The sequence below is a fragment of the Corvus kubaryi genome, unplaced genomic scaffold (assembly GCF_017639235.1).
Source record: "Corvus kubaryi isolate FWS band 111438036 unplaced genomic scaffold, C.kubaryi_AGA036_p1.0 split1-37355, whole genome shotgun sequence".
NCBI lineage: Eukaryota > Metazoa > Chordata > Aves > Passeriformes > Corvidae > Corvus > Corvus kubaryi.
In genome coordinates, this window is record NW_024582078.1 from 1,208,517 (window position 1) to 1,234,010 (window position 25,494).

Genomic DNA, 25,494 nt, shown 5'->3' on the forward strand with positions numbered 1-25,494 from the left:
TTTTTTTTTTTTCATACATTAGAACATTTATTTCTCAGAGAGAAAATATAGTCTCAGACAGTCAGATTATAGTAGGTAAAATTAGCTTTTTTTTTTCTTTACAAGCATAGATTTTCTTATTACTTCTCTTATACCATCTGATATAAACAATTCTAGAAAGCAAATAAACTCACTTTCTACAATAAATAGAGCAATCTGTGCTTTACAGCAGACTCACAGTAACATTTAGGTTCTGTAGCAACAACAGGGTATCAGCCAATCCAAATTCTAAAATCATTTAAAAACCAAACAAAACAGAGGAAAAAAAAAAAAAAGACCAACTCCCAAGACCTTAAAACATATACACAGGTCACTAGTCCACAGCTGAGCTACCACCTGGAAAAGTGTATGTTCCTTTAAATAAATTACACTGTGTGCATATAAAAGACCCAGCAACACAACTGAGGACTTCAAGAATGGTGACAATAGGTCTAAATAATTTAGAACATTTTACAGCTATATACACAACATCCTTCCCTAGCCACACTCCATGGGCATTATTATCACTATTAATATTTTTACAAACTCCTCTGCCCCATCTCTATATGTTACAGGAATCTTAAAATTCCTTCAAATGCAGTTCCATGCCCCAATGTATAAGAAGTGGTATTTTAAAAAAGTAGAGCAAGTAGAAATGGCAGTGATTACTCCCTACTATTCATTATCATTAGTTATTATTATTATTTTGACTCCACATTCTCTTCAGTATGAAAAAGTTAAAAATAATAAAAAAATACTGAGTTAAAAAACAAAATGATGATATTCAATCTACAATCTTGCTTTGCACCTTTGGCTCTTTAAAATGGGAAAGCAAAGAGGGATATGCAACAGAAGAGATCAGAGAAATCATTAAGTCCTTGGCTAATAGAAAAGATTTAGTCACCAAGTTTCCAAACATCAGTTTGTCCCCGTTTTTTGCAATGCAAACCCAAACCAACAGGGATTGTCTGGGTTTACTTGGATGACAACACTGGAGACCCACACACCAGGGAAGGATGTGCACGTGTGGGAGAAGGTGAGCAGCAGAAGGGTTGTGTGCTCTGGTCAGTGCCTGGTTTCAGTCCAAAATGCATCAGAGGAAAACAGAGAGACAGAAAAAGGGGGGGAAAAAGGAAGAGGAGCCTTACACCAAATGTGCATAAACCAACACAAAAGATGCATCTCCCTCCAACCCTGATCAACCTCAGTGCCTGCAGAGCTGCTCCAGCTCATTAGACACCTCCAAAATTACTTCTTAAAAAAGGAAGTTTTCTTTCCTTAGATACTGTGCTAAGTTATGATATGAAATGTTACTGCAACAAGCAGAGTCACAGAAATCAGAACTCAAACATGAAACAACAAAATAAATTTCTAGACATACATATAGACACACATCAGGTAATTTGACTTTCATCTTTAAAGCTCTGTGCATCTGTGCATGTAACTGTGCAGGGGGGGAAGGTTACCAAAATCTGAAGCTTTTCTAAATTCAGTGAGAGAAATCTAAACATGAAAACACAATGTAACGCAGGCAGGGAAATCACAATCACAGCTCCCAGCTACGATTCTGTGGGGTTTTTATGTGATAGGACAATGTCATTTAAAGAAAAATGAAAAGGCCAATGATGGTTAGGGTAAATTTGGCACAAGAAAGTCCAGTTGGGATATCTGTAAAGAGTCCTGGGGGTGCCAGGTTCCCAGGAATTACCTGGGACTGGCTGACGACTCAAAACCCTGGTAGTACAGGAGAGGCAGGGGCAGGGGACGGTGCATGAGGTCCAAACATCCAAGTGCTGTGTGCTCTGCTCACTGCAGCAACTCACCTTGGCTCCTGTCACCTGTCAGCTTTTCCCACCTACCTTACTCCCTGTAGACTACATTTCATCTCCTGCCAGCTCTTCAGCAAGACACATTCAGAAAGAAGCTGGACGAGGGGGTTTTTTTGGCACATTTCAGAGTACTCCAAGGAGTGCTGACAGCTGCTGGAGATGCTGCACTCTGGCAGTGCAGTGAGCTCGAGGTGTGGAGGAACGGGAGGCCTGGCCCCAGCAGCCCCTCACAGGTAGGTGGCCGGGATGAAGGGGTTGTCCCCCTGCACTCGGCTCAGGTGGATCATGGCTCGGTCGTAGGCCACCTGCACCGACTTGCGGATGCTGGTTTTGCGCCCCTCCATCATCTTCAGCTTGTCCACGGTGTCATCCACGCCCAGGGGAAAGACTTTGTCCCGTGGCAGCCACTGCCTGCAGCAGAGAAGAGTGCAAAGAGCTGTCACCTCCTCCCCAGGAGCAGTTACCCTCATGTAATGTATTTATTTATCATTAACGCCCCACAACAATGGTACAAATGTTTAAATCTCTGCATTTGGCATAGAAGAACCAGCTGCAGCCAAAATACCTTCTGAGCACAGTCTTCTCGCTCCTTGGAGTCCTTACTCAAGGCTTTCAATGCTCCTTGGAGCTCAGGGGAAAGCTGGAAATTCCTGTTCCACAGAGCAGCAAATACAGGGATGTCCATGGTGGAAAGTGAGTTTTTATCCCCAAGAAAGCTCTGTCTTGTTCCAAGAAGCTGTGAGCATTAGTTTAGGTGGGTACAACTATCTGAGTTAGCACCTAGAACCAGGATGACACATCCCAAGCCCAGCATGACCCCAAGGAATGACTTAAATTGCAAATGCCTTGTCTGTAGCAAGCTTTTATTGCGTGGTCATTTGTCCAGGTTAACTGGACACTGAGAAATGTGTCACCCACCTCTCCTAAGGACATCCAGCCCCTTGGAGCTCCACCTCAGCCACTGCTGGCACAGCTCAATGCACCTCCCACTCAGCCACTATGGGCAATCCAGGGCAGCTCAGCTGATCTTCAGCACAAAGATGACAATTTCAGTCTTTGTCACCCTTCCACAGCATCACTGAAGTCAATCAAAATTGGATCTGACTCCAAGAGGGGATTTTAGTTCTTTCCTGAGGCACCTCAGCTTGCCACAAACTGCAAACAAGGCTCTGAGTGGCCTCTTAAGAGTGTAAACATGCAGCAGAGCTTGTATTCAACGAGAGCAGGGCAAAGCCAAGGAAATGTTTACTTCTATTGGGAAGATAGCTTCAATTACAACCTTGGATTTAAGTTTTTGAAAACCAATGACTACAGCAACAGGAAGCATGGCAGTGCCATTGATTTTCTGCTACAAATCATTAGTCTCTCTTTGCAGAACATGCTCTTTATCAAGTGGTTCCTGTAATCAGGAACAGGGGAACAATGCAGTCAGCGTGCTAATAAAAAGCCTCAGGAGTTTTGTCTCCTGACACCTTTTTTACCCAGAGGACACAGACACCCTCATCAAGTGATGTAAATGTGATCCCCTTCCCAACTTCCCAAGCACATGGCAAATACTTCTTCTTTGTTGCACCTTGTTCCCATCTCTTCAGACCCCATAAAACACTGCAGCAGCCCCCACATGAAAGGGGAACCCTCCTCCCCCTGCTTTACCCCGCTGTGTGTTTGGTTCTGCTCTATCTTCCCTCCAGCCCTGGCATCACCCTCAGGCAATGTTCACCCCCTTCCTCCAGCCTTTCCCTGATCTCTTGGAGCTTCCCTGCTCTTCCTAGAATGCCAGCACAAACCCATCCCTGGGTTTGTTGAAGAAGGGCTCTTCAAACAGCACAAGGCCTCTTTTTAAACTCCTGATAATGTTATTTTATAGAGGTGGCAGAAGAAAAGGCATGCCCACCTCTCTTCTGTTCCCACAGCATCGCAACAGTCTAGCATCCACATAAACTGTGTTTCTGTGACCCCAGCTGCACACAGGTCCTGCCTCCTGTGTCCCTGGTCACTTGGTTCATGTTCCCATGTGGTATTTGCTGGTTCAATAATCCAGTGGGCTCAGCAGGCAGCTGTCACCTCTTCCAGCATAAATCTCCAATTTCACAAATTTCCCATCATTTCACACACAGATTTCAAAGACTTATTGGTAATTTTAAGGCCCTTCACTGGTTTATGGCTTATTATATCTGGCTGGTTGACTGTTACCATATGAGCATGGTCAGTAACTAATGCTAAAATCAGCAGATTCATCCTGTCTGAAGCACAGCAACAAAAGGCCTTGAGATATTTTTCCTGCTTTGAACCTATGTGCTTACACGTACCTTTTCCATCTTAAAGATCTTGATTTTTAAACTGTTGGTACTCAGCACCTCTGAAAAATCAGCAGAGTCTAAATAATGAAATAAACCCAGCATTCTGAAAGTGTTAGCCTGGAAATTTTTGGCAAAACTTTTGTGCAGCATTGGAACAGGCTGCTGGTGTTCTGAAGTCAAATGCTCTCTGTAATTTGCTGCAAACTGGCTCTTCATGTGCCTCAGTATTTTTGTGGTGATGTGAGCTCTGGGTGAAGGATGCTGGGCTGTTCACTGTGGAAGTGGAGCTGTCAGATGTTGTGCTCTTGGGCCAGGAAAAGCAGGCTGTCTTCTTTATTTAGACTCCTCGACTGCTGCGTATTTAAATTCCCCAATTTACATGTAACACCATCATAATCCCTGTTTGCTCCCACATCCCAAAGATTATGTTAAATCTTCTCGCACACACTCACCACAGACCCCGTCTGCACACACTCACCAAGTTCTTTTGTTGTCAAAGAAAAGGACAAGGAAGAGCTTTTCTCCTGCCTCTGTCTGCCTCTGCTCCCCCAGCTTCAGCACATCCATGGGTGGCACAGGGATGGGGACTCCATTGTGGAGCAAACCCTCGCGCGGCATCTTGGGGTCGATAATCTGGGGACATGGGGAGAGGACATTTAGCACAAAACCCTTCCAAGCAATGAACAGAATGCATTTTTTTTTCCTCTTCTTTCAGTGTATCCAAGCCAGGCAAATTAAGTCTGCTTTGGGTGGGTAAGCAAAATTGCTTGTTTTCAGTGTCTCCCTCTGAAAAAATGTCAGCCTGAGGCTTCCCCTGTGGAAGGGAAGCCAGCCAGTCCAAAAGCCAGGCACCCCATCTTGAAAAAGGGATGCAACTGTGTGGTTCTGTGGGGCTGTAAATGCATTTACACTAATGTGTAACTCAGTACAAACTCAGTGTGTTCAGGAAACGATTTCCCTCCCTCACTCCAAACTCATGCAATAAATGTAATGTTCCTGCTGTACTCCACAGGCAAAATGCAATTTCACAACAGCTCCATTCTGGGGCAACTCAGTTGACATCAGTGGCATTGCTCAGATTTACACTGAATTAGATCAGAATCAGGCCAAAGATTTTGAGAGTTGACAAGCCGTGCTGGCTGCATCAAGCCAGGGGAACAGAGACTACAGTAATTTTGAAGTCACAACAGATGCATCAATTCTCCCCATATGAAGCAGAAATGTCCATATCCACATTTGTGCTATGTCAGCACAGGAGGAAAAGAAAACAGCAGAGGGTGGCTGCAGTACTCAGTCTGTTCTTCTTCCCCTCCTAAGGGCTTGAAAAAGTAGATTAGCTTTGACATTGGCCATCTGTAGGAATTTATTAAAACACTTTACCACCACAACAGGCTGCTTTAAAAAAAGCCTTTTTTGGAGGCAATCTCAGGGGTTAAATCCATTCTAAGGCACAGTTTAACTCAGGCTGTAGCCACGTGGAGAACTAAAACTGCTTTGGCTGGCCAAGATGGCCAGCAGATCCATGGATGTTCCCTAGTCCGGGTTCCCACTTGGAGTAAGAGCAGGGGTGAGGGTCACACTTCCAGCAGAATCTGCCCTTTTTGATGGCATTAATAGATAAATATCCAAAGACAGATAAACAGGAAGAAATAACATTCAAGGGACTGACACATGTGTATATGCTCAGATTTAAATCAAACATATGGCTGTTGCAAGAGGATGTAGACATGACAGGGCCAGCTGGGCACCTACAGATGGAGCTGTGCTCACTGAACAGGAAATCGTGCAGGCAGTGGAGCCTGGTGCCTGCATTTATAAAATTTAGGTCTTCTCATCCCCACAGTACTGATGACTTTCCTCAGAGGAGAGGGGAGTGAAAAGAGCTCCTAGCCCTGACAATGAGAGAGCAATGTTTTATAAATCCTCTGCAAAGCTCTGAAACAATGAGCACAGGGAAAATTCACAAAAATCCTGCAAAAGGGAAAGGGGGGAAAAAGCACATATTACATTATTTTGGGAAGTTTTCTTTTTCTTTCTGGTTACACTGCACAACAGCACTGTGTTCTGGGCTACCTGAGCTGCAAGGTCAGGTTGTGGGAGAGCCACAGGGCACTTACCAAGGCAGGGTAGGAGGGATAACCACGGCACTTGGCCCACACGAGCTCCAGGGGCTCCAGCTCAGCCTGGCTCTCAAAGGACATCAGGAGAGGCCTGCCTAAGGGACAGCAGGAGACAGAGCTTAGGAGCTGTTACCAGCAAGAGGGTTATGAAAACACAAGGAACCACACTGTCATCTAACCCAGGCCTCACTGTCTCAGTAGCAGTCAACTAAAACAGATGAACTACTGTAGTACCTAAAGCACACTCAACAGGACAAAGTGGAAGATCACTTACTGTTTGTATCTATGTGCACTTGGTGTTTATGATAAAATTCAGCATGTACCAAGCTCCAGCCTGGCCACAGGGGATGCCCAGCCTGCTTTATGCTCTATCAGTACAGTCAAGTTCAGCATTAAGATAAAGCCACAGTCTCCTAAATCATGTGTCTGTGCATGCATGTGGCTTCACATGAACTCTTCAATACAGGAATGTTAATTGAGTCAGTGAAATCAAATGGCCGTACAAGAGATGGATTTGGTCACAGATATGAAATGGGCCAGCTCCTGGTCCTGGAAAAGGAGTAATCTTCATTGATGAAAATTTTACAGCACGTAGTGCTTGCTCTAGGGAAAATGGTCAAATATTGGCATTGAAAACTGAATCCAGAAAATGCTGAGTACAACCCAGCTGAGCACCCTGTCAGGACAGATCTGATGTGCTTCTCCACTACTCCACTCCAGATGTATTCTTTCATTAATGAAATCATATTCCAAACTCCAGAACTGTCCCACTGATTCCAGTTCTCATGGCACCAGCCTCACTCTGTGAGCTTATCTCAGAGCAGGCTGCTGAGCACTCAAGGTCCAGGATAAGGTTCTCAGAGAGCCACGACAAGAGCCAGCACATGGAGCTGCACAGAAAGGCACAGGAGTACCAGGGCCTCAAAGCTGAATTCTGATCTCAGCATAAACCTGCAATAACTCTATCACTGACACACCCCATGAAACACAACAGTCTGGTCGTGTGAGCAGATGGTGCAGTGCCTTGATTACAGGAATGTGACAATTCTACAGATGTACAACACAGCCTGACAAAGACAATTTCATTACAAAGATCCTGCAAGCAATTCAAGAGGGAACAGCTATGAAGTCATCTCCAGAGAGACCCCTCTTATAATTATGATTTCCTGTTTGTGTTACAGCATCATTAAAGAGTACTAGTACCAAAACAGGAGGAAACAGTGACAGGCACGCTACACATACGAGCCCTACAGAAAGCAGCCCTCCAAGGAGAACACAGGGCACAGGCCTGTGCCCGAAAAGTGGAAGCAGGAAAAACGTTACATGCAATAACCTAAATCTGTAACAAAGCAGGTAATAATGCCCAGGCAGGTCCAACCTGGGTAGTTCGTGCAGAAATGGTTCCTGGTGTGCTCTGAGACGTGCTCCCCCTTGTTCAGGTGGGCCCAGAGCAGGGGGTGCTGGGCAGCAATTCTCACCTGAGCCACTGAAATCAGAGTCTCCATTCACACCCTCCAAGAAGGGCACCCGAGAAAGAGCCGGCTTCCCTCGACTCCGCTTGGGAGGCATCAAACCACTGTCAGGAAGATATGGAAAAGCAGGGCATTAGGAGAAAACAGATTATCCTTGACAACAAAGACAATGGATTCCCCAAATCTGTTTAAAATGCCGGAAAGTTACTGCACTGGTGCATCACTGACATGAAAAGAACACTGAATACTTGTGCAAAATGTGATCTCTTCTGGTGAAAGCACACTGGGCATTATCCCAGCTTTCCCAGGAGCCATGAAAAGGTCTCACAGAAACCAAGCTGTAAACATGAGGAGAAACCCAGTGAAGACTTCACACCTGAGAGCTGATGCAATGATGCCTGGAGCTTGCATGAGCTACACCAGTTGTGTATAGACTTGAGAGATGACACAGCAGCCCTCCAGTACAACTCCAGTATGACACTGGACTTTGTCAGCCCATATCCTGAACATCCTTTCACCCCATTACTACAAACATTTCAGAAAATGGACCACCTCCACCTCGAGCAATCGTATTTTTTCACATATTGTAATTTTTTTTTTTTCTTTCACAGTTTTGTAATAAGCAACCTATTGTGAGTGATTTTGGTGCTGGAAAAGAAAGACTTGAGAAAAAGTAGTAAAAAGAGCTGTTCCTGAATAGAGTAATTGTACAAGTTATCCACGAGACATCAGAGGATGTCAGGTGCTTGCTTTAAGTCTGTTCAGTCATGTTTGAACTGCCCATTTCTGCTCTTAAACTTCTGAGAGGAAGAAAGCAGCTATTTAGTAGGTGGTAAAAGTTGAGCTTTACTTGCAGTGCTGAACTGAAAAACTGAATTCAAGTTTTTTCCAGTTTTATGTCTCAAGAACTGTAAGGCATGCTTCAGCAGAGACGATGTGCATGCACCGAGAAAGAGAAGTGTAACACACACCCACTTGCTTGAAAAATCAAGCACTGGTTTTGGGACCTGCAGCTGAAGAGGACAGGATGAAAACTCAGCAGCTTTTCATCTTTTATAGTCAACACACAAGTAAGTAACAGTCTGGGCTGGGTTTGAAACTAAGAAGTCAAAGAACAGAACCAGAGATTAATCCAAACCCAGCAGGTGTTCCAGTTTTGCCTGGGGCACTTACCTGCAGGCTTCAAACACCAGCCCACTGCCCAGGGCAGAGCTGCACTCGGAGTCAGAGCCACTCTCTCCGTGTTTTGCAAAGCCATTGGTCACTCCTGCCGAGGAGACAAACAGGAATGACAAGGAATGACCCCTGAGAGCATCCCCAAGCCCTGAGAAAGCACAAGAAGCCAGGTGACCGTGGCCTTCCCCCAATCCATGGACCCAGCACACCCACACTCCCATGGGCTCACAAGTCCAACAGCCACACAAAGGGCAAATTCACGGCAAAGCCTCTGTTGTTTTTTTTCTAGCTGTAAATATGGGATTGTCACAAAGAGCACATTTCTGGGAAACACCTTGTTGTGAAAATCCCCATCACACTGACCTGCTTCAGCAGTAACACAGACTCATCACACCAGACACTCCCTCCAGTCAGGACAAACCACTTGTGTTTGAAATTGTGGAAGGAACTGGAGCTGAATCCCAAAGGCAATGGTGCAACTCCGAAAAAAGCCAGCTGTGCTGTTTCAGCAGAGGAGAAATGTCACTGCCTATTAGCAGTGATTTTCCAGCACTCTGCCTCCATTTTCCCTGTTTTTTTTAATTTCAGCCTCTCATTTTGACCTCTATCCAGTGTGGATGACAACTTTCTGCTTTCATTACCAGGACATGATGATGGCAAGTCCCTCCACTCTTTGGAGAAGTCATTTGTGTTTCCTTTAACCTGTCCTGACAAGCCAATCCCCACATTCCATTGCTGTCCTCTCACTCTCAATATGCTTGCAACCTTATGATAGCCAAATAACTATAAGATAATATTTGAGGTGTAGGCTAAGTCAAACCTTCCAGATGGGAACTGTCCCATAATGACTGTTCACAAAGAACTAAAAAGAAATTACAGTGCTGTCACTCAGACATTCCTTTCCTCTTTTGTCTTTCCAAATTTTGTCTCAGCTGCTTATTCTCATTTGCAGATCTAATTTGAAAAGAAACCTGCTTGGTATTCCCACTAATTTTATTTAAATTCCAGAAGTGATTTCAAATTAATGTTTCAGTTACTCAACACTGTGAACACTTCCAACCAAATGCATCATTTCTGCAACAGGAAACTCTCCTAAGAGTGACCAAGATACCACAAACCCTTCCACAAGGGCAGGAATGCCAACACCTCAGCCCAGAGTCTCCAGCCAGGCCACTCAACAGCTTCCTAAGCAGCTGGACACACTGGCCTGCTCTACAAAAAATGGGAAACTCCCTCTTACAGCAGCCTGGCAAAGAGGAAAATTACTGGTGACTGCCCTGGGCTTCATGTTGGTAACTTTAAATGTCTAAAATGGAGGTGACTAGAGTTGAGCTAAGATACCAAAACCAACATGTACAGTCAGCAGAGAAGTGCAACTCATTATGGACATGTCTTGTCTGCCCTATTTATGAACACGTGAAGAGATGCAGCTTTCACCAGGCACATCTGGTTATGAGGACTGTGTCCTCCCCTAAGCATGAAGTCACTTCCAGGCGTGTAGTTTGGACACAGAAGTTTTTACAAAGCCCCAGGATTTCCCCCTCCAGAGTTTCCAGAAGGAAAAGAAATCCCAAGAAATTACAGAATCAATTAGAAAATACCTCTGAGATCATCGAGTACAACCTAGGACCCAACCCCATGGCACTGTCACAGCCAGCCCTTTCCTCACCTCTCTGTCCTGCCTGCCTGGGTGATTTCTCTCCGTTGCTGTCACTGCAGCTCCTGCTCTGGGAGCGTTTCCGCGCCTGTCGCTCCCCGTCAGGGCAGGAGGGTGAGCGCTGCCCGCCCTGCCTGTGCTCCTCCCCGTTCTCCAGGGAGCACTCCAGACCCCGCTGCAGCTTCACACCGTTCTTGGCTTTTTTAAAAAGGACAGATGTCCTCCGGCCCACGCTGCTGAGGGCGGGGCTGGCAGGGCTGTCCGCAGGGGGCAGGGCCAGGCCGTTGAGGCCGTTGTTGGACAGCAGGCGCTGGAAAGCCTGGCTCTCCTGCTGCAGAGCCTTCTTGTCAAAGAGCTCCCTGTCCGACACCATCCTCTTCTGCAGCTGGTTCAGGGACTTGCTTTCACTGATGGGTTTGAGTGTTGGAGGATCCTGCAGAGAGTCCAGCTCTGAGAGGGTGGGTGCGGGTCCTGTGGGCTCCAGGGTTGGAGGGTACGGGAGCTTGGCACCATCTGCTAAAGGAATAAAGAATCTGCTTGAACATTTTAAAAGGAGTTATTCCCAAAACTACCAACAGGCATTCCCAGCCTTCACTAAGGTCACAGGAGAAACTGCAGGTTTTGACTGCTGACGAGCACTAGAGACCTGGAATCAAAATCCTGCTGCTCACCTTTCTCCCCTTCCTCATCCCCTTCCCTGGACGTTGTCTCCAGCCCCTCCCGTGGCACAGTGTCCCCGTTGGGCAGGGCCTTGCTCTGCTGCTGGGCCAGTTTGTGGCGGATGGAGTTGATCTCGCGCCGCAGGAGCCGGATGCGCCGCGTCCGGGCACCGCTGGACCGCATGGTGCTCACCGTGTCCAGCTTCTCCAGCAGCTCCTTCAGCTGCGCCTCCAGGGACAGGTGAGCCCGGTTCTCCGGGACCAGGATGTTATCCACTGCAGCAGAAGAGATGGAACAGTGAAGGAAAGGAGTAAGGCTTCTTGGAGAAGCAGCTGGGGCCAGTGCCAGGCCTCATTCCCTTTGATGCTATCCATGAATCAATCGCTTTAGCCTGGGGATTTAGCAGTCAATAATCTTGGAGCTTGGAGTTCCTTCCTTTGGATAGAAAGCAGCTGATTTAACTTGCACTGTCCTTCAGTTCCTGTTACTGCCCCAGGAGCAACAGTAAAAGGACATGTCTGTACTGCACACAGAACAGCTTGTGGCCAAGGCTCTTGTCGGAAACCTATCTCATTGTCAGATTAAATGACAAAATCAGACCACAAACAGAAGTGGCTGAAACATAACATGTTTGCCATTCTTCTGGCTCTGCTGGAGGGCTGGCATCTGCAGGAGCAAGACAGACAGCTGAACACCAACACAAATTTCATAATGACTGTCCATCTGCACCCAAGAGGGCTTCAACATTCAGGAACCAGATAGCACACTGCAAGCCCTGTGTGTTTGATGGCTGTACTAGGTTTAGCCAAGTTATTCAACCAATGCTTTGGAGCTGCATCTCAAGAAGGCTGTGGGAATGGATGGGGTCATGTTGGGAATGGGAAGTCTCAGCTAAAAGGATGGCTTAGGTGACCCCTCGTCACCCCCTTTCAGCCCTCAGTGCTCCTCCTAACCCAGCTGCTGTACATCTTGCCAGTTTACAATGAAATGTATGAGCTTTCCCCAGAGCAAAAAATCCCAGACCCACTTTCGCACTGCTCTTTAAAATAGCAAGTTCGTACGACATTCCTGCCACAAATCAAAGAGCACGGGCAGTTTACAAGGCTGTGCCAACACAGACATGCACTAGGAGAGCTGGAGCTAAGCTGCACCTAGCTCTGAGTGCCCAGCTCACCTGAAATCCCACTCTTTGAGGTTCTAAGGGAGTTAGAAATGTGCCTAGGTAAACAGATGGATAGGAAAATTCTCTTATGCAGAATGGCTAGGATTTCCATGCAGGCTGAGTGACGTGCTCAGAACTAAAGCTATGATCTGCCTGAGAGAAAAAACCATTAATCATTACTCACCATCCTCCCAAGAAAAGCGGTAAAAGTCGTGGGGTTTGGGCGACTCAGGCAGGTGAATCCCCACGCCAGTGTCAAAGCCGATGCTTTCGGCCTGGCGCCGCGCGTGACGCAAAATCGCTCCCCCGAGGTCCCGGAGCCGGACAGCTGCTCGGTGGAAAATCGTGTCTTTAGCATTATACCTCATGCAGTTGGCAACTATAAGGTTAAAGTCTTCCTCAAACTCATCCAAGGTTCGGTACAGGTGGGACTCCAGCTTCCGCCTCATGGTGGAAAAATCCATTGGGTTGGAAATGAATTCCAGGTAATCTGGAACCTAAACATATAAAACCTGTACAATTACAAAAACCATTTACTAGCCAACCAGAGCGCACCCAGCACAAGAACTCTTAATGCCCTTTCCACTGGCAAGGGGCAGCAACAGATGTTCATTTCTGTGTCACCCAGGCAAGGCAGACACACCCTGGCTCTGCAAAACATTACTCGTCCAAGATGTGCTAAAACTTCCAGAAAAAAATACCCTTTTTTTGGCCTGGAAGGATACACACATCACGAGTCCTTTTTGAGATATTCTTAAGTCCACCAGCAGCCTGGGACAAGGTGGTTTGTGCTTCTGCCCAGCAATATCTCATCTACAACCCATTAAACACCACTAGGAAAGAGACTTGCCTCGTTCAGGTTAACAGGCTCTGTGAAGATCTGGGCAGCATCCTTCTCCTGCAGCAGGTCCAGGGTTGTGCGTAGCAGGACATTGAAAGGGGTCAGCTGCAGCTCCATGGCAGCCTGCTGTACCTTGACCTGGGAATGGGAACACAACCATGAGGACAGGATCTGGGAGTGGTGTCTTCCTCCAGATTCTTCTGAATGATCCCCCCAGCTTTACTCAGTGGTGGAAACCTCAGGCCAGCATTGCTGTAGAACTTCCAGCAAACACCTTGCACTCTCCAGGCGCAGGATGTACATTGCCCAGTCTAACTGCATAGTCCAATCCTTTCACATGGGGAACTCCTGTTTATTCAATCTCACAAAGTCAAAACAAGAGGAAACCCCAGGAAATTAAAGGATACTACAATTAAAAATGAAAACAGGCTTTTCACGCCTGGTAAATTATCCTGGAGAACTCCCTGCCTCAAGATATTGTTATCATGCCAATTACCAACATTATATAAAAATTAAAAGTATGCAGGCATTTACATGAACAACAACATCCATAATTAAACTAGAGAGCAAAAACAAAGTTTAAGACATAAGCTCTCAGACTTCAAGGCAGAAACCAAACAACAGTGGTTAGATGTCTGCAAATTCCTAATACAGTTTCTTCTATCCTTTAGGAAGTCTCCAATAGTGTTTGTTTTTAAGCAAACAAGTTGTAGCACAGAAAATCTCTTACACTGAAAATCTATTCAAAGAAGACTGGAACAGGATAAAAGTATTTATTCATCCTTTAACATCTTCATTTCTTTGATCCTATAATCACTTGTTATGTCATTAAATCAACACTTCAATAATAAAGGTAAGCAAGTCTGTTTACACAAAGCAAACTGTATTTGATGTGCTCAGCAACAAGACAGCATCAGTGAGAGAACGAATACAGACAGATAAAAAGACCACACTTTTTCCCCAGAACAGGAAAAAAGCCAAACAGAGATGCATGATTCTGGAGAATCCTTCTCCACTCACCTGAAAGCTGTGCTGGGATAGAGCCCAACTAGATACAGTTTTCTGTGGTATTTTATCCTTTTATAAAGCACACCATAGTTTCCATAAGCTTTTATGGATTTAGCCAGCTGTGATAAGGTTATAGCAAGATATCAAAAGCAAACAAAGCCCAAGAATGATTTTTTTTCCATCCTCCTACCTAAAATATGTTCACGCAGCAATGAGGGCTGAGCTACTGATGTAAATCAAGGACAATGCAGTCAATGAACCATCAAGAGGACTCAAAAAAAGCTGTGGGTAGTTTCTGGTCATGAAAAAATTGCTCTCAGCGGAGCTGTGATCACAGAGGATGCTGCTTTCCCTCTCCCTGAAGAGAGGCTGGAAGCATCCAGGCAAGGCCTGAGGATGTGTATGGACTCCCTGTGTGCCCAGTGAGCCTTTGCTGGAGCTGCCCTGGAGGATACTCCAGTCGGAGAGCACAGCTGTGGGTGCAGCAACCAACGAGGTAAGGACAGCAAAGACAGGCAAGGCTGGCAAGCATTGGAAGCAACCAGTGAAACTTTGGAGATGTGCACATAGGTCAAAGAAGAAATTGGAAAATTTACTAAATGGTCTCCATCTTAAAACTTTTTCTTCTAAAAATGTCCTTAGAGGACAAACTACATGAATTTTTAGCTTTATAAATTAAGAACTGAATTGTGATTTAGACCTCTCCCTGGAGCAGGTGTTACCAAACTCCTGAAATAATCATGAAAGGAGACCTAACTTCTACTCTGCAAAACACTTGGTCCATGCCCGGAAATAGAAGGGCTTCTGTAGGTCAGGAATCCAATCCAGTATTAATGATGGAAACACATTTTCCCAGCACTCTGGAGCCCAGCCCTGGTTCTGAGGGCAGAGGCTGGACAGTGCAAACCCGTGACTGGCACAGGGAGAGGTGGCTCTGCACACCCAACAGTGAGAACCGATGAAAAGAGGAAAAGGCTCAAGAAAAACTGTAATGCTCCTCCTGTGCCTCCTGCAGCACAGAGAGCTTGCATGGGACTGAAACTGAGTGCAGGAACTCCAAAGCCAGAGTTTCGTACCTGCTCCCGTTTGAGCTTTTCCCTCTTCCGGATGAGCTCGATGAGCAGCCGAGCCCGCTCCAAGTCGTGCCGGAGCTTTTGCCAGTACTTCAGCTCTTCCTTCACTGCACTCGTCTTCTCATCCTGTTCCTTCTGCAAGATAAAAGTGGGGCAAGTTAAAAAACACAACAGGCTTCCTGTGCTTCCTTCTTTTTCTAGGAATCCTCTGGGAATTGCTCTCAGAGTCTTCCTCTTATTCCCTTGTCAGACCATGTCCCCTCCTTCCTCTAGCATTTAGCTGTCTAACAAAGAGAACATCAGATTTTCTAGATTTTACCTTATCTGTGAAATTACCCCAAATTATATTGCAGCTTCACCCTGGGAACACATTTCAGTGCCTGCTCATTTACACCCTCCCTGCTTTTACATCCAGGTTTATCACAGAGGCTGGAAATCTTTCTGTGCATTGGAGCAGCATCCCAAAGCATTTACAGTCTAAAGTGAAGGCAACCAAAAGTAGAGGAGGGAAGAGCTATTCTTATCCTCTTTGTAACCTGTAAGAAATAGAGCCATGGAAAGACGTTTGCCAAGAATGGCCAACACTGGGAGATGAGCTCACACCTTCCAAGACACAGTTCAGTGGCTTCACAACACAATCAACCTTCCTCTCCTAAATCTGTAGATTTTTTAATGGTTTGGATAATATACTTCAAGGGCACGCACTTTCACATGATTGCCAAGAGGACAATTGCTTCACAAGATCTTCATGGTTTATATTAATAGGACATTTGTTTTTAAGAACTTACTTATGGTAAATTGCCAACATAATACACCAAGGAAACGCTGCACTTTCCCAAGCTCTGCACTGATGAGTGGGGAATCATTTTTTTATTTAGCACCCAAAGCAGTCTTGGAAACCAAAAGCCTATAAATTCCTCCAGCTACAGTAAAAATATACATGTACATTGTATACAATCCCTACTGACAGGCTGTGTTAAGAGGGTAGAGTCCTACTGCTTCATTACTCCACCAACTACTTCTCATGCCAAATGCTGTGCTGCTTAATAGCACCAAGATCAAGTGACTCCAGATGCCAGCTCAAAAGAGGAAGCAAAAGAGTCCAGAGCTGATGATTATGTCTAAATGTGCTGGGATGAACAGAAATTGAAGCTCCAGGAAGAATGACTCGAACTGGAATTTGGCCATAACTCTGGAGTTAAAACCCATTTTCTTTACTCACTCACAAGGGAAGTATTTTTATCATTCATCTAAGAAATCAGGCCACCAAGGGCCCATCACACCCTTGCACAACCCTGGGTCTCCTGACTCAGGGGGAAAACTCCCTCCTACCTGCTGTCTCCCCAACACCAACTTTAGTGGCATCATGGATATCCCACTAATACACTAACTCAGTTCTTCAGGCATGAGCATGCCAAGAGGAGACCAAAAGAGACCTAAACCTGATCTTTTCACCCTCACTCCCCTCCCCTGCCATGTGTTAAGCTCATCTCCTCCTGGAAGCCAAGCTCTGTGTCCTCCCACGTGGGCTCAGCTGGGGAGCAGCCGGTACCTGCTCGGCGTTCCTCTGGGACTGCAGATGCGAGTGCAGCCGCCGGATCAGGGGCACCCCGTTCCTCGCCTGCCGCTTCAGCAGCCAGTAGTTGTGCAGCCTCTGCATGAACTGGTTCTTCCTCTGCAGGGAGAGCCCACTGCAGATCTTGTTCAGCCTGAAGGAAGCAGAGAGTGTCATGGAGCCAACTGTTTTGCAGACCCTTGGGTTTCCTGAAGAAGCTTTGCAGTGCTATGTCAATGCACACTCTGAGGTGTGCACAACCACATGAACTGGGACGATCTGGGATCTCCTCACATGCAGACCGATGTGCCCCTTTTTCATACTGGAGGGTCCCACCAAGCACTTGCCACAGCATGAAGTATGAAATCATCAATTCAGCTCCAAGCCTTAATTTCAGAACTACTTCCTGTGGCAAGAACTTTCCAGGGGCTGTTTAAGTTTGATGTTACTAAGCTGGAGCCTGGGAAATTAACTTTACAGAGTCCAAGAATAATATATCACTTATTTTGACCTTTGCTTACCATTCTTAGATTATACATGGTGCCTTAGCAGCCTATCTGTTAAAATACCAGTGACACATCAACACACTTCCTAAGGCACCAAATAAAAATTCAGCACTACCTAGTTCTGCATGAGGAAGAGCTGGGAGGAAAAAAATACAAAAATACAGCCAAAGTTAAAGCTGCTTGCAACACTGTCAGGTTTGACACACTCTGTAATAAAAGGAGGAATTAAGAAACTATGAAATGAGATCTCAAAAATTTTAATAGTGGGATGGCCCCTACCCTATTTTAAAAATACTTCATGGCATATGGGTGTTTGCCATTAGGGACCACCACAGAGTCTGCATTACACAACAGCTTGAGATGGCTGCTCAGCAAAGCCAGAAAACCTCAGTGACACTCAGTTAGAAGAAACCCAGCCACGAAGTATGCTACAGAGCACTCTGAACAGTTATTGCTAAGCCTTGACTGAAGATTCAGTGTTTCCAAGGTCAGCAATGAGAGGGACTGAGTCCTTAAAACAGACCCTGTTCAGCTCCAGCTGTTCAACTCTTTCCTTAAACCTGCAACACTCACCTGTAAGAGGGAATTTGTGCAACGGTCACCACGGGCATGGACGAACGCCCTTTGGTCACATCACCAGGCTCCTTTTTGATCTTTTGCTTCAATTTCACTTGGTTCTTCTTCACAGACCCTTTGGGAGAACCAGAATTGGCTTCCTCCTCTTCCTCTTCCTTCACAGTGACCTCCTGCCCATCACCACCAGCAGCTGGAGACCCTCTTCTCACCGTGCCAGGCGGGGAGTGACTCTCACAGTAGGCAGTCTTACGCACGGTGAATGTCGTGCCGTTGATGCTGGTCTCCCTCATGGGTTCAATCTTCATGAAGAGACCAGCTCTCTGTGCACAGGTGACGTGGAAGGCAGTGTAACAGTTCACCTTGTGGCATTGGATAGCAGCTCCCATGCCCTTCTGCTTGCAGATACAGCATGTGAGCTTCCACCGAGCTGGAGGGATGTTATTGATCCCTTCGATGGGCTCCAGGAACACAGTGTTTGCAAAGCAGACCTCTGGGATCCAGATGGCACAGACCACATGGGCCCAGCGGCCATCACTGGTCTGCTTGAAGGCTCCCCCTTTGTTTGGGCAAAGAACACAATCCACAGGGCGAGAAGGGGACTGTAAACAGCAGCGGCAAAGCCACTGCCCCTCAGGGATGTAGGGTACACCGTAACACTCCTGGTGCACGGCCAGATTACAAATGTCACAGAACAGGATGACATTGCTGTTGTGACACTCATCGTCCATGCAGACACAGCAGAAGGCATCCTCATCGATGAGGAACTGCTGAGCCCCGTTGTTCCGGCTCTCAAGGTACGACTCCTTTTCCAACCGATCCACCAGCAGCTCAAAAGTGTCAGCAGAAACTGTCCCGTAACCATCAGCCTTTCTCTTCTCATTGACCATCTCCAGCCATGCGAGATCCTCCTCATCCATGTCATACTCCACTTCTACGTCGAGGTCCTCGGGAGGCTTTTCAATGTACTGGTAGTAGGCAGCAGGGAGGGGAGGGGCATCTGGCTGGCTGAAGGAGTCCACCACACGGAACTTGGGTTGGGGCAAGTGCAAAGACATCCCTGGTGCATGTTTGGAGCAGGACTCCTTCTTCTTGCCTTTGGAAGGTGTTTTCTTAGATTTGGAAGTGAAGAGGGGCTGCTCACTGTTCTCCTTGTTGCTGTTGCACTCATTGATGTCCTGGGCTGTCAGCTCGTCCTCAGTGATGAGCTTTAGGGGGTCGTAGATGCTGATGCGATGGAGCCGCCCGTCAATGTCCACCTCCACGATGCGCTGGGCCTGGGCGTAGGTCAGCGTCTCTCGGGTGGGGGAGCACTTGAGGCTGTAGGGTGAGGGAGAACGCCTCCCCTCCAAGTGCTGCCGGCTCCTCCTCCGGGGCTTCCTCATCCCTGTGGTCCAGAGACGCTGTGACATAACACAACAGAGGACAGTGTAAGACAAGGACACAAGCAAGAAGCAGCACAGACTGAAAAACTCACTCAATGCTGCAACAGAGCAAATTTCTACCAGAGACTCCAGAAACTTCAGGCTCACTGAATCTCCACACCTTAGATACAGGCAGGTATTTGATATATCAGCCATTTCTTGCAATGTGTATCAGAGCAATGCACAGCACCTTCCAACTTCCTCTCTTTGCACCTCAGATATACATTCCACCATACCACCAGTGACAAAAACTCAATTTGACAGCACAATATACAAGCAGTCTGCTGTGTACCCAGATCAGCAAACCATTCAGAGCCCCTGAAATTCACACACTGTTCACATCTGCTGGCACCATTCACATATTAAGCTCACACAAACCAATGAGTTCTTCTCTGCTCTTTTGCCTGTGACTTTTCTTTTATATCCCTGAATGTCCTGGATGTTTTCCAGGTGAAAAGGAATGCACTGTTCAGGTCTTATAAAAGCAGTTTCCAATTTTTTTTTTTTTGGTCAGCTCCAGATGAGAAAACTAGTGGTTCTCCCTCAGTCCGGGAGGGAGCTTCTCCAAGTTTCACAGCTCAGTGCTGCCTCCACCAATCCTTCCATTCTGGCACTGCAGATGCAAAAAAGTCCCATAATGAAAAATCATCCTCCAGCTTTGCTTTTCCTTCTCTCAAGGGTCACAAGCAGAACCAGAGAATGAGCTGAGCAATGTAGCAGAGACCAGACATGCATCTCTTCTGCTCTTCCACGAGGAAGCAAAGAAGAATAAACATGGCAACAAGCAGCATGGATCCCAATGGCCTAACAGGCTCTGGCGTTAGGCCACAGTTCCCATTCATCCACCTGAGCCAGCTGCCTATGGAGACTCTGCAGGGCTACAAGCAGGAGAACAGCAAGACAGCTTCCAGCACCAGGAACCATGCAATGGCATTTGCTCAGAGCCTTAACAAAAAGCCCCAGCCAGCTCTGCCCTCGCAAACTGCTAATCAGCAACCCAGATAATTAGCTGAGAGTCAGCTGCTGACATTAAGGAGGTGCCTGTCAGAGGGGAGCAGAGGAGAAGCCTGGGGAGGTGGTCTGGGGGAGGATTCAGACATGGTGGCAGCAGCTCGGTGATCAGAGGGTGAAGGAAGGAGCTGGCAAAGACAGAAAGCAGAGAGGAAGCCAAGTGAGTAATGCAAGAGAGAAGGGCAGAGTCAAGGATGGGAACATGACTTATGGGAATAAACGAGCAGAGGCTGAAAGAAGTCGGAAAGGAGACAAAGAAAAGCAAATGTAAATTCTCTGTGAGCAGATAAGCCAGCCCAGAGCTTATCTGTTGCTATGCAGAGGCCTGAACCAGCACCTCACCCTTATTTAAAGCAATCAACATATTCAGTTCCTTTCTTTGGGACCCACAGACAAGAAGAAACACTACAAACCCACAATCTGCACTCAGCCAATGCAGTATTTGTGTTTTATGAAGGACACAGTTCCAGAAACTCTCAACTGTGTGCCACAGCAAGCAGCATCTCACAGGACCAGGACCTACAAGAAGTCCAAGCTTATTCCAGAAAGAAGGAACAAATTCCAGGAGCAATACTTTTTTTCATTACTAGTTCTGTGAACCATGAGATTAAGCCACGACACCACCTGTGTCTTACGAAACAAACAGGCTCTGGGAAAGGTTTCCAAGCTCTTCCCTGCATCGACAGAAATAAGCTGCAGATGCCAGTTTCAGTATGCACACCCATAATGATGGAGACTGTAAATGCAGTTTTACTTCAGATGTAAAATAAAAGATCATCATTTCTACCTGCAAATATAGGTACCACAAATTTTGGTGGTACCTTTGCCTTAAAACTTTAATCAGTCACTTGATCCACACACTGCAGACACCCAACTGCACTCATCCTAGCTGAGCTCCAATGGCTTCAATCAGCAGGAAAAAAGAATTTTAAAAGGAGGGTATAAAGGCAACTTGATCATGAAATTAAAAAAAAAAGAAAAAAAGCAACAAACAGAAAATCCTGCCTACAAATAGGTCTGCAACAATTCAGGCTGGTACAAGCAAAGAAGATATTGGAGGTAAAAAGATATATGGAGGATAAAGTAATTATTATGAGCTGACCACACACTTCATTAATATTGTATTCAGGAAAAATGAGGCAATAGCCAATTGCTTGGAATGCTGGGGGACAAGCAAATTTCAGTGAAACAAGTACCTGTTTTATCTGTTAATGAGAAAAAACAAGTGTGCAGGGTTCCTCTAGTGAAACAATCAGTGTATTTCTAGAAAAATTACCCCAAAGTGGGCTTTGCACCACAGCAACCAGCTGCCATAAAACAACCCATTTGTAACACACACGATTACTTAGCACTATGAAGAAGCATCTAAAATGGCATGGAAATTGTTGCCAGCAAGAGCTGAGTGCCTGGAATGAGACATACACCTGGATATTAGGAGACACGCCTCCAAAATACCTTGAAAGCAGCAAAAAAAAATCAACTCAGACACACTGAGCTGAGCACTGTGACCTTGTCTACAACAACAGGAACTTCTAAGCAGCAACCCAGGAATGTTTTGATTCCCTTGGCACACTTGAAAACACCTCCCAGCTACACATAAAAAAGAATCCCTCTGCAAACAGCACCTGTGCACACTGAAATGCTAAAGATACTCTACATCAGTGGGGTTAAATGCTGTTTCAGCCCATGATGATTCTGTCCTGCCATGGACAAAGGTTGCTGATAGGAAAGCAGAAAGTTCAAACAGACATCCTTTGGCCATTGCCACAATATGCTCAAGGCATCCCAAAAAGCTCCCATCGCCCATTTCTGCTGGGGTTACAATGGGAGCAGGGAGTGAAGTTCCTAGAGAGCACAACTGAGCAAACATGGTGGCTGCAACCCATAAAGCCGCTGAGAATGAATTTAACTCTACCTCAGGAGTTCCTTCAGGAGTGGTTTGATTCTGAGCAGCAGCTTTCACACCTGTGGGCAACAGCTGCCTGGAAGGGCTGAAATAGGTGACTAAAAAACCAAGCCCATCATCAGGACACTTAAATTTACTGCAAAGAAGACAAAAGCTTTCCTGGAGAAACCAAAGAGATCAACATGTATGGAACAACATCACAGTACAGGCCCCATTATACGCATAGCCTGGATTATTGAACACAAGTGGGTCCTCCAAAGGAAAGGCCATGATTTCAACCCATGCAATGCTGCCTTGGCCATCTCCAAGTCCTTTTCTCACACTGCAGAAGACCTCAGTCTCCTTCCCAGCTCTCCTTCATGCTGCAGTCCTTCCTTCCAGCCTTCCCATGCTGAACAACCAAGGATTCACTTTACAGCACCAGGTTTCTCATGTGCAGAGGACGCAAGGCTGGTGCTCAAGGCAGTGCTGTTGGGGGAGTTTCCTGGCCCTTTCTTTTAGGATAGCTTGGTGATCCCAGTGAAAAACTAGGTCCCTCAACAATGAAGAACTTCAGTGACTTGCAGCAAAAAGGCCACCTGGACTTCGGTGTCCAGCAGCAGATGGGAATGGCATGGTTCTTGTTGGATTCTGGTGCACCATGACTTCTGGCAGTGGCTACAGCCACTGAGTGGCTACAGAGACTGTCCCTCTTTGGGACATCAAGCCAAACACAAGGTCTGGAGATGTTCCTCAGCACTGCTCTCCTGCACAAGCAGCCACTCAGTTCCATACAGCAACTGGGATTTAAAACCCACTGTTGTGCAACAGGGAACAGACACCCATGGAACTATTTAAGAAACACATCTGTAAAGTAAAAGCAATGGATGCCAGAGGAAAGAAACAACCTGGGACAGCTGCAGCCCCCTCTCCACCTTTTGCCAACCAAAATGCCAGCGAAACTCCTGCTGCCCTCGACAACGTCCCTTCATGTTCCTGCCACACCTGTGCTTGCCATGGGCCCATATGGGCTCCCTTCACACACCTGCCAAGGGTTTATGCGCCTCACACCTGCACTGATGCCTACAATGAAATGTCAGTGCTCAACGGATGTCACAAAGAGCTGCTTGCCCTGACACATGCAGAGATCTTCATCGTTATCAATGCCCTGATACTTCTGTAACCAAGTCAAGATGATGGGAAATGCAGCAGGCCTCGAGAGAGGCCCTCCCTCTGGAATGGGGAGGGTGTGAGACAGGCTGTGGATGAAGTTCCAGGTAAACTCTGGGCTCAGCAACAGATGGGATGTGCCATGAGCAGTGTCTGACCTCAGCAGCAGCGCTCCGAGGGAACTGTGATATGCCACGAGCTGTGTCCGGCCTCAGCAGCAACTGAAGGAACTGTGACATGCCCTCAGCTGTCAGGCGCCGGCGGGAGCTCCTCTCAGGAGCTACCCTGCGCACCGAGGGCTCCCTGCAGGGAACTCCAATAGCAGCCAGCGATCTGGGCCAAAGCACAACAAGGACTCGGACAAAAATGAAGCCGTCCCCGGGGCGGAGGGGGGGGAGGAAAAGGCGATTAACCACGGCGGGACCGAAGGCCGGTCCGGGCCGAGGCACGGGCGCCTCTCCCCGCGGACCCGCAACAGTCCCCAGAGAGGGGGAACGGGCGGGGGCGAGCAGCGCGAGCGCAGCAGGGCTGCAAGGCCATTGGCTGGCGCCGCCGTCCATCACAGCTCCACCACCAATAGCAACGCACGGCTCTGAGGGGCTAAAGGCGGGTGCGCTCGGCCCCGCCTGGGCCAATCGCGTGGGAGAAGGTGGGCGGCGCCCCCGCCGCGCCGCGAAGAGGGGGGGGCCAAGATGGCGGCAATGGGGGGGTCCGGCTGACACGGCGCTGCCTGTTCCCCGTCCCCGGGCGCTCGCCGCCGCTGTCCCCTCCTCGGCGAGGGACCGCGGGCCGCTCTCGCCGCGCGGAGACAGAGCGGGGACACGGGAAAGGCCCGCAGGCTGCGGCGCACCGGCCTCCCCCAGCTCCTTCCCGCCCGCCCGGTCACCTTCCCGCGACCCCGGCGCGGGGGTGTGTGAGGGAGGAGAGACCCCTGAAGGGTGTCGCGGCCTCCCGCGCAGAGCTTTACCTGGCCGGCTCAGCGCGCCGCCGCCGCGGCTTCTCCACCGTTGCCACCGCCGCCTCCTTTTGGGGGGGAATTTTTGTTTTTGTTTTTCTTTTCCTTTTTTCTTTTCCTTTTTTTTTTTTTTTTTTTTTTTAATTCTCTCCGCCTCCCCCTCCCCTCCCCCCTGGGGCGGACGGGCTCACCCAGCCGGCGGCGGGAGGGGAGGGCGCAAGATGTCGGCTCCGTCCGCTCCGGCTACCGCCGCCTCCTCAGCGCCGCCTCCTCATTGCCGTTGCCGCCGCTGCTCCCGCCGCTGTTCCCGCCGCTGCCGCTCCGGCCCCGGTGCCGCTTCGCCCCCCACCACCCTCACCCCCCCCCCCCCCCCCTCCCCCCCGGGGCTCCTGCGCCCCCGCCCCCCCCGGTGCTGTGGAGGCGGGGGGGGGAGCAGGGGACACCCGCTCAAGATGGAGGCGGCGGCGGTGGCGGCGGCGCGGGCCGGTCGAGCGGCGGGGAGAGGCGGCAGCCAGCGGCCAGGCGGGGGAGGGGGCTCCGCGCTCCGCTCCCCCCGCGGGCAGGCACCGCCCGCCCCTCCCCGGTGCCTTCCCACACCCGGGCCGCGCCGAGCGGGAGGCCCCCGGGGGCTGGTGGTGACGGGAGGGCGGGGGGGGTCCCTCCGCGCTGGCCTCATGGCTTAGGCGGGGGCCGCTACCGCCCGTGTGCCCCCTCCGCGGCTGACGAGGCAGCGAGCACCGGGGAGCCTCGGCCGGACGGGGCTACTACCCCTGTGCCTCCCTGCCCCCCACATCATCCGCGGGATTGGGGTTTGGGAGCTCGGGTACGGCCGTGCGGGCCCATCCCAGGCCGGTACCTCACAGACGGGCGCCCTCAGACCGCGGCAAATGTGGGATTTTTGTTCCAGGCTCATTTGGGGTGTCTTCCTCTTGGCAACCCACTATTTTTTGTAGGAAGCATGGGGTCCCAGGAAACACCCTGGAGCATCGCCAGGTGCCAGAGTCCAACCCAGCTACACTCCCAGAGAACCTTTGCCTGCCACTGTTAGCCTAAACAAGCAACATCAAACAAACGGTGTAAATAGCAAGAGCCTGTATTT

General features: G+C 48.2%; 1 protein-coding gene across 4 annotated transcripts; it reads right to left on the bottom strand.

Moving 5' to 3' along the window:
- Nucleotides 1-66: 66 nt before the first annotated feature.
- BRPF3 (bromodomain and PHD finger containing 3) lies at nt 67-24,714 on the bottom strand. 4 transcript variants are annotated; one of them, XM_042013383.1, is made up of 14 exons: nt 24,587-24,714; nt 24,408-24,463; nt 17,951-19,353; nt 16,869-17,025; nt 15,320-15,451; nt 13,245-13,373; nt 12,579-12,891; nt 11,244-11,507; nt 10,585-11,088; nt 8,913-9,006; nt 7,746-7,843; nt 6,265-6,362; nt 4,626-4,780; nt 67-2,258 (listed from the first exon to the last, which is right to left on the bottom strand). In XM_042013383.1, exons 3-14 carry the CDS (start codon nt 19,333-19,335, stop codon nt 2,075-2,077), a joined length of 3,513 nt encoding a protein of 1,170 aa, XP_041869317.1. In that variant the 5' UTR covers nt 19,336-19,353; nt 24,408-24,463; nt 24,587-24,714; the 3' UTR covers nt 67-2,074. The 4 variants fall into 4 exon arrangements, with proteins under 4 accessions (XP_041869317.1, XP_041869316.1, XP_041869318.1 ...); XM_042013382.1 differs by lacking the exon at nt 24,408-24,463; XM_042013384.1 differs by lacking the exon at nt 24,587-24,714 and having other exon boundaries at nt 10,585-11,085; nt 24,408-24,515.
- Nucleotides 24,715-25,494: the final 780 nt, after the last annotated feature.

Excerpts from the sequence above, each read along its gene's own strand:
- BRPF3 (XM_042013382.1), bottom strand. The coding sequence starts at position 19,335 with ATGAGGAAGCCCCGGAGGAGGAGCCGGCAGCACTTGGAGGGGAGGCGT. Across the intron at positions 15,452-16,868 it reads CCCAGAGGAACGCCGAGCAG|AAGGAACAGGATGAGAAGAC; the intron begins GTACCGGCTGCT and ends TTTATCTTGCAG. Across the intron at positions 2,259-4,625 it reads TTTGACAACAAAAGAACTTG|GCAGTGGCTGCCACGGGACA; the intron begins GTGAGTGTGTGC and ends TCTCTGCTGCAG.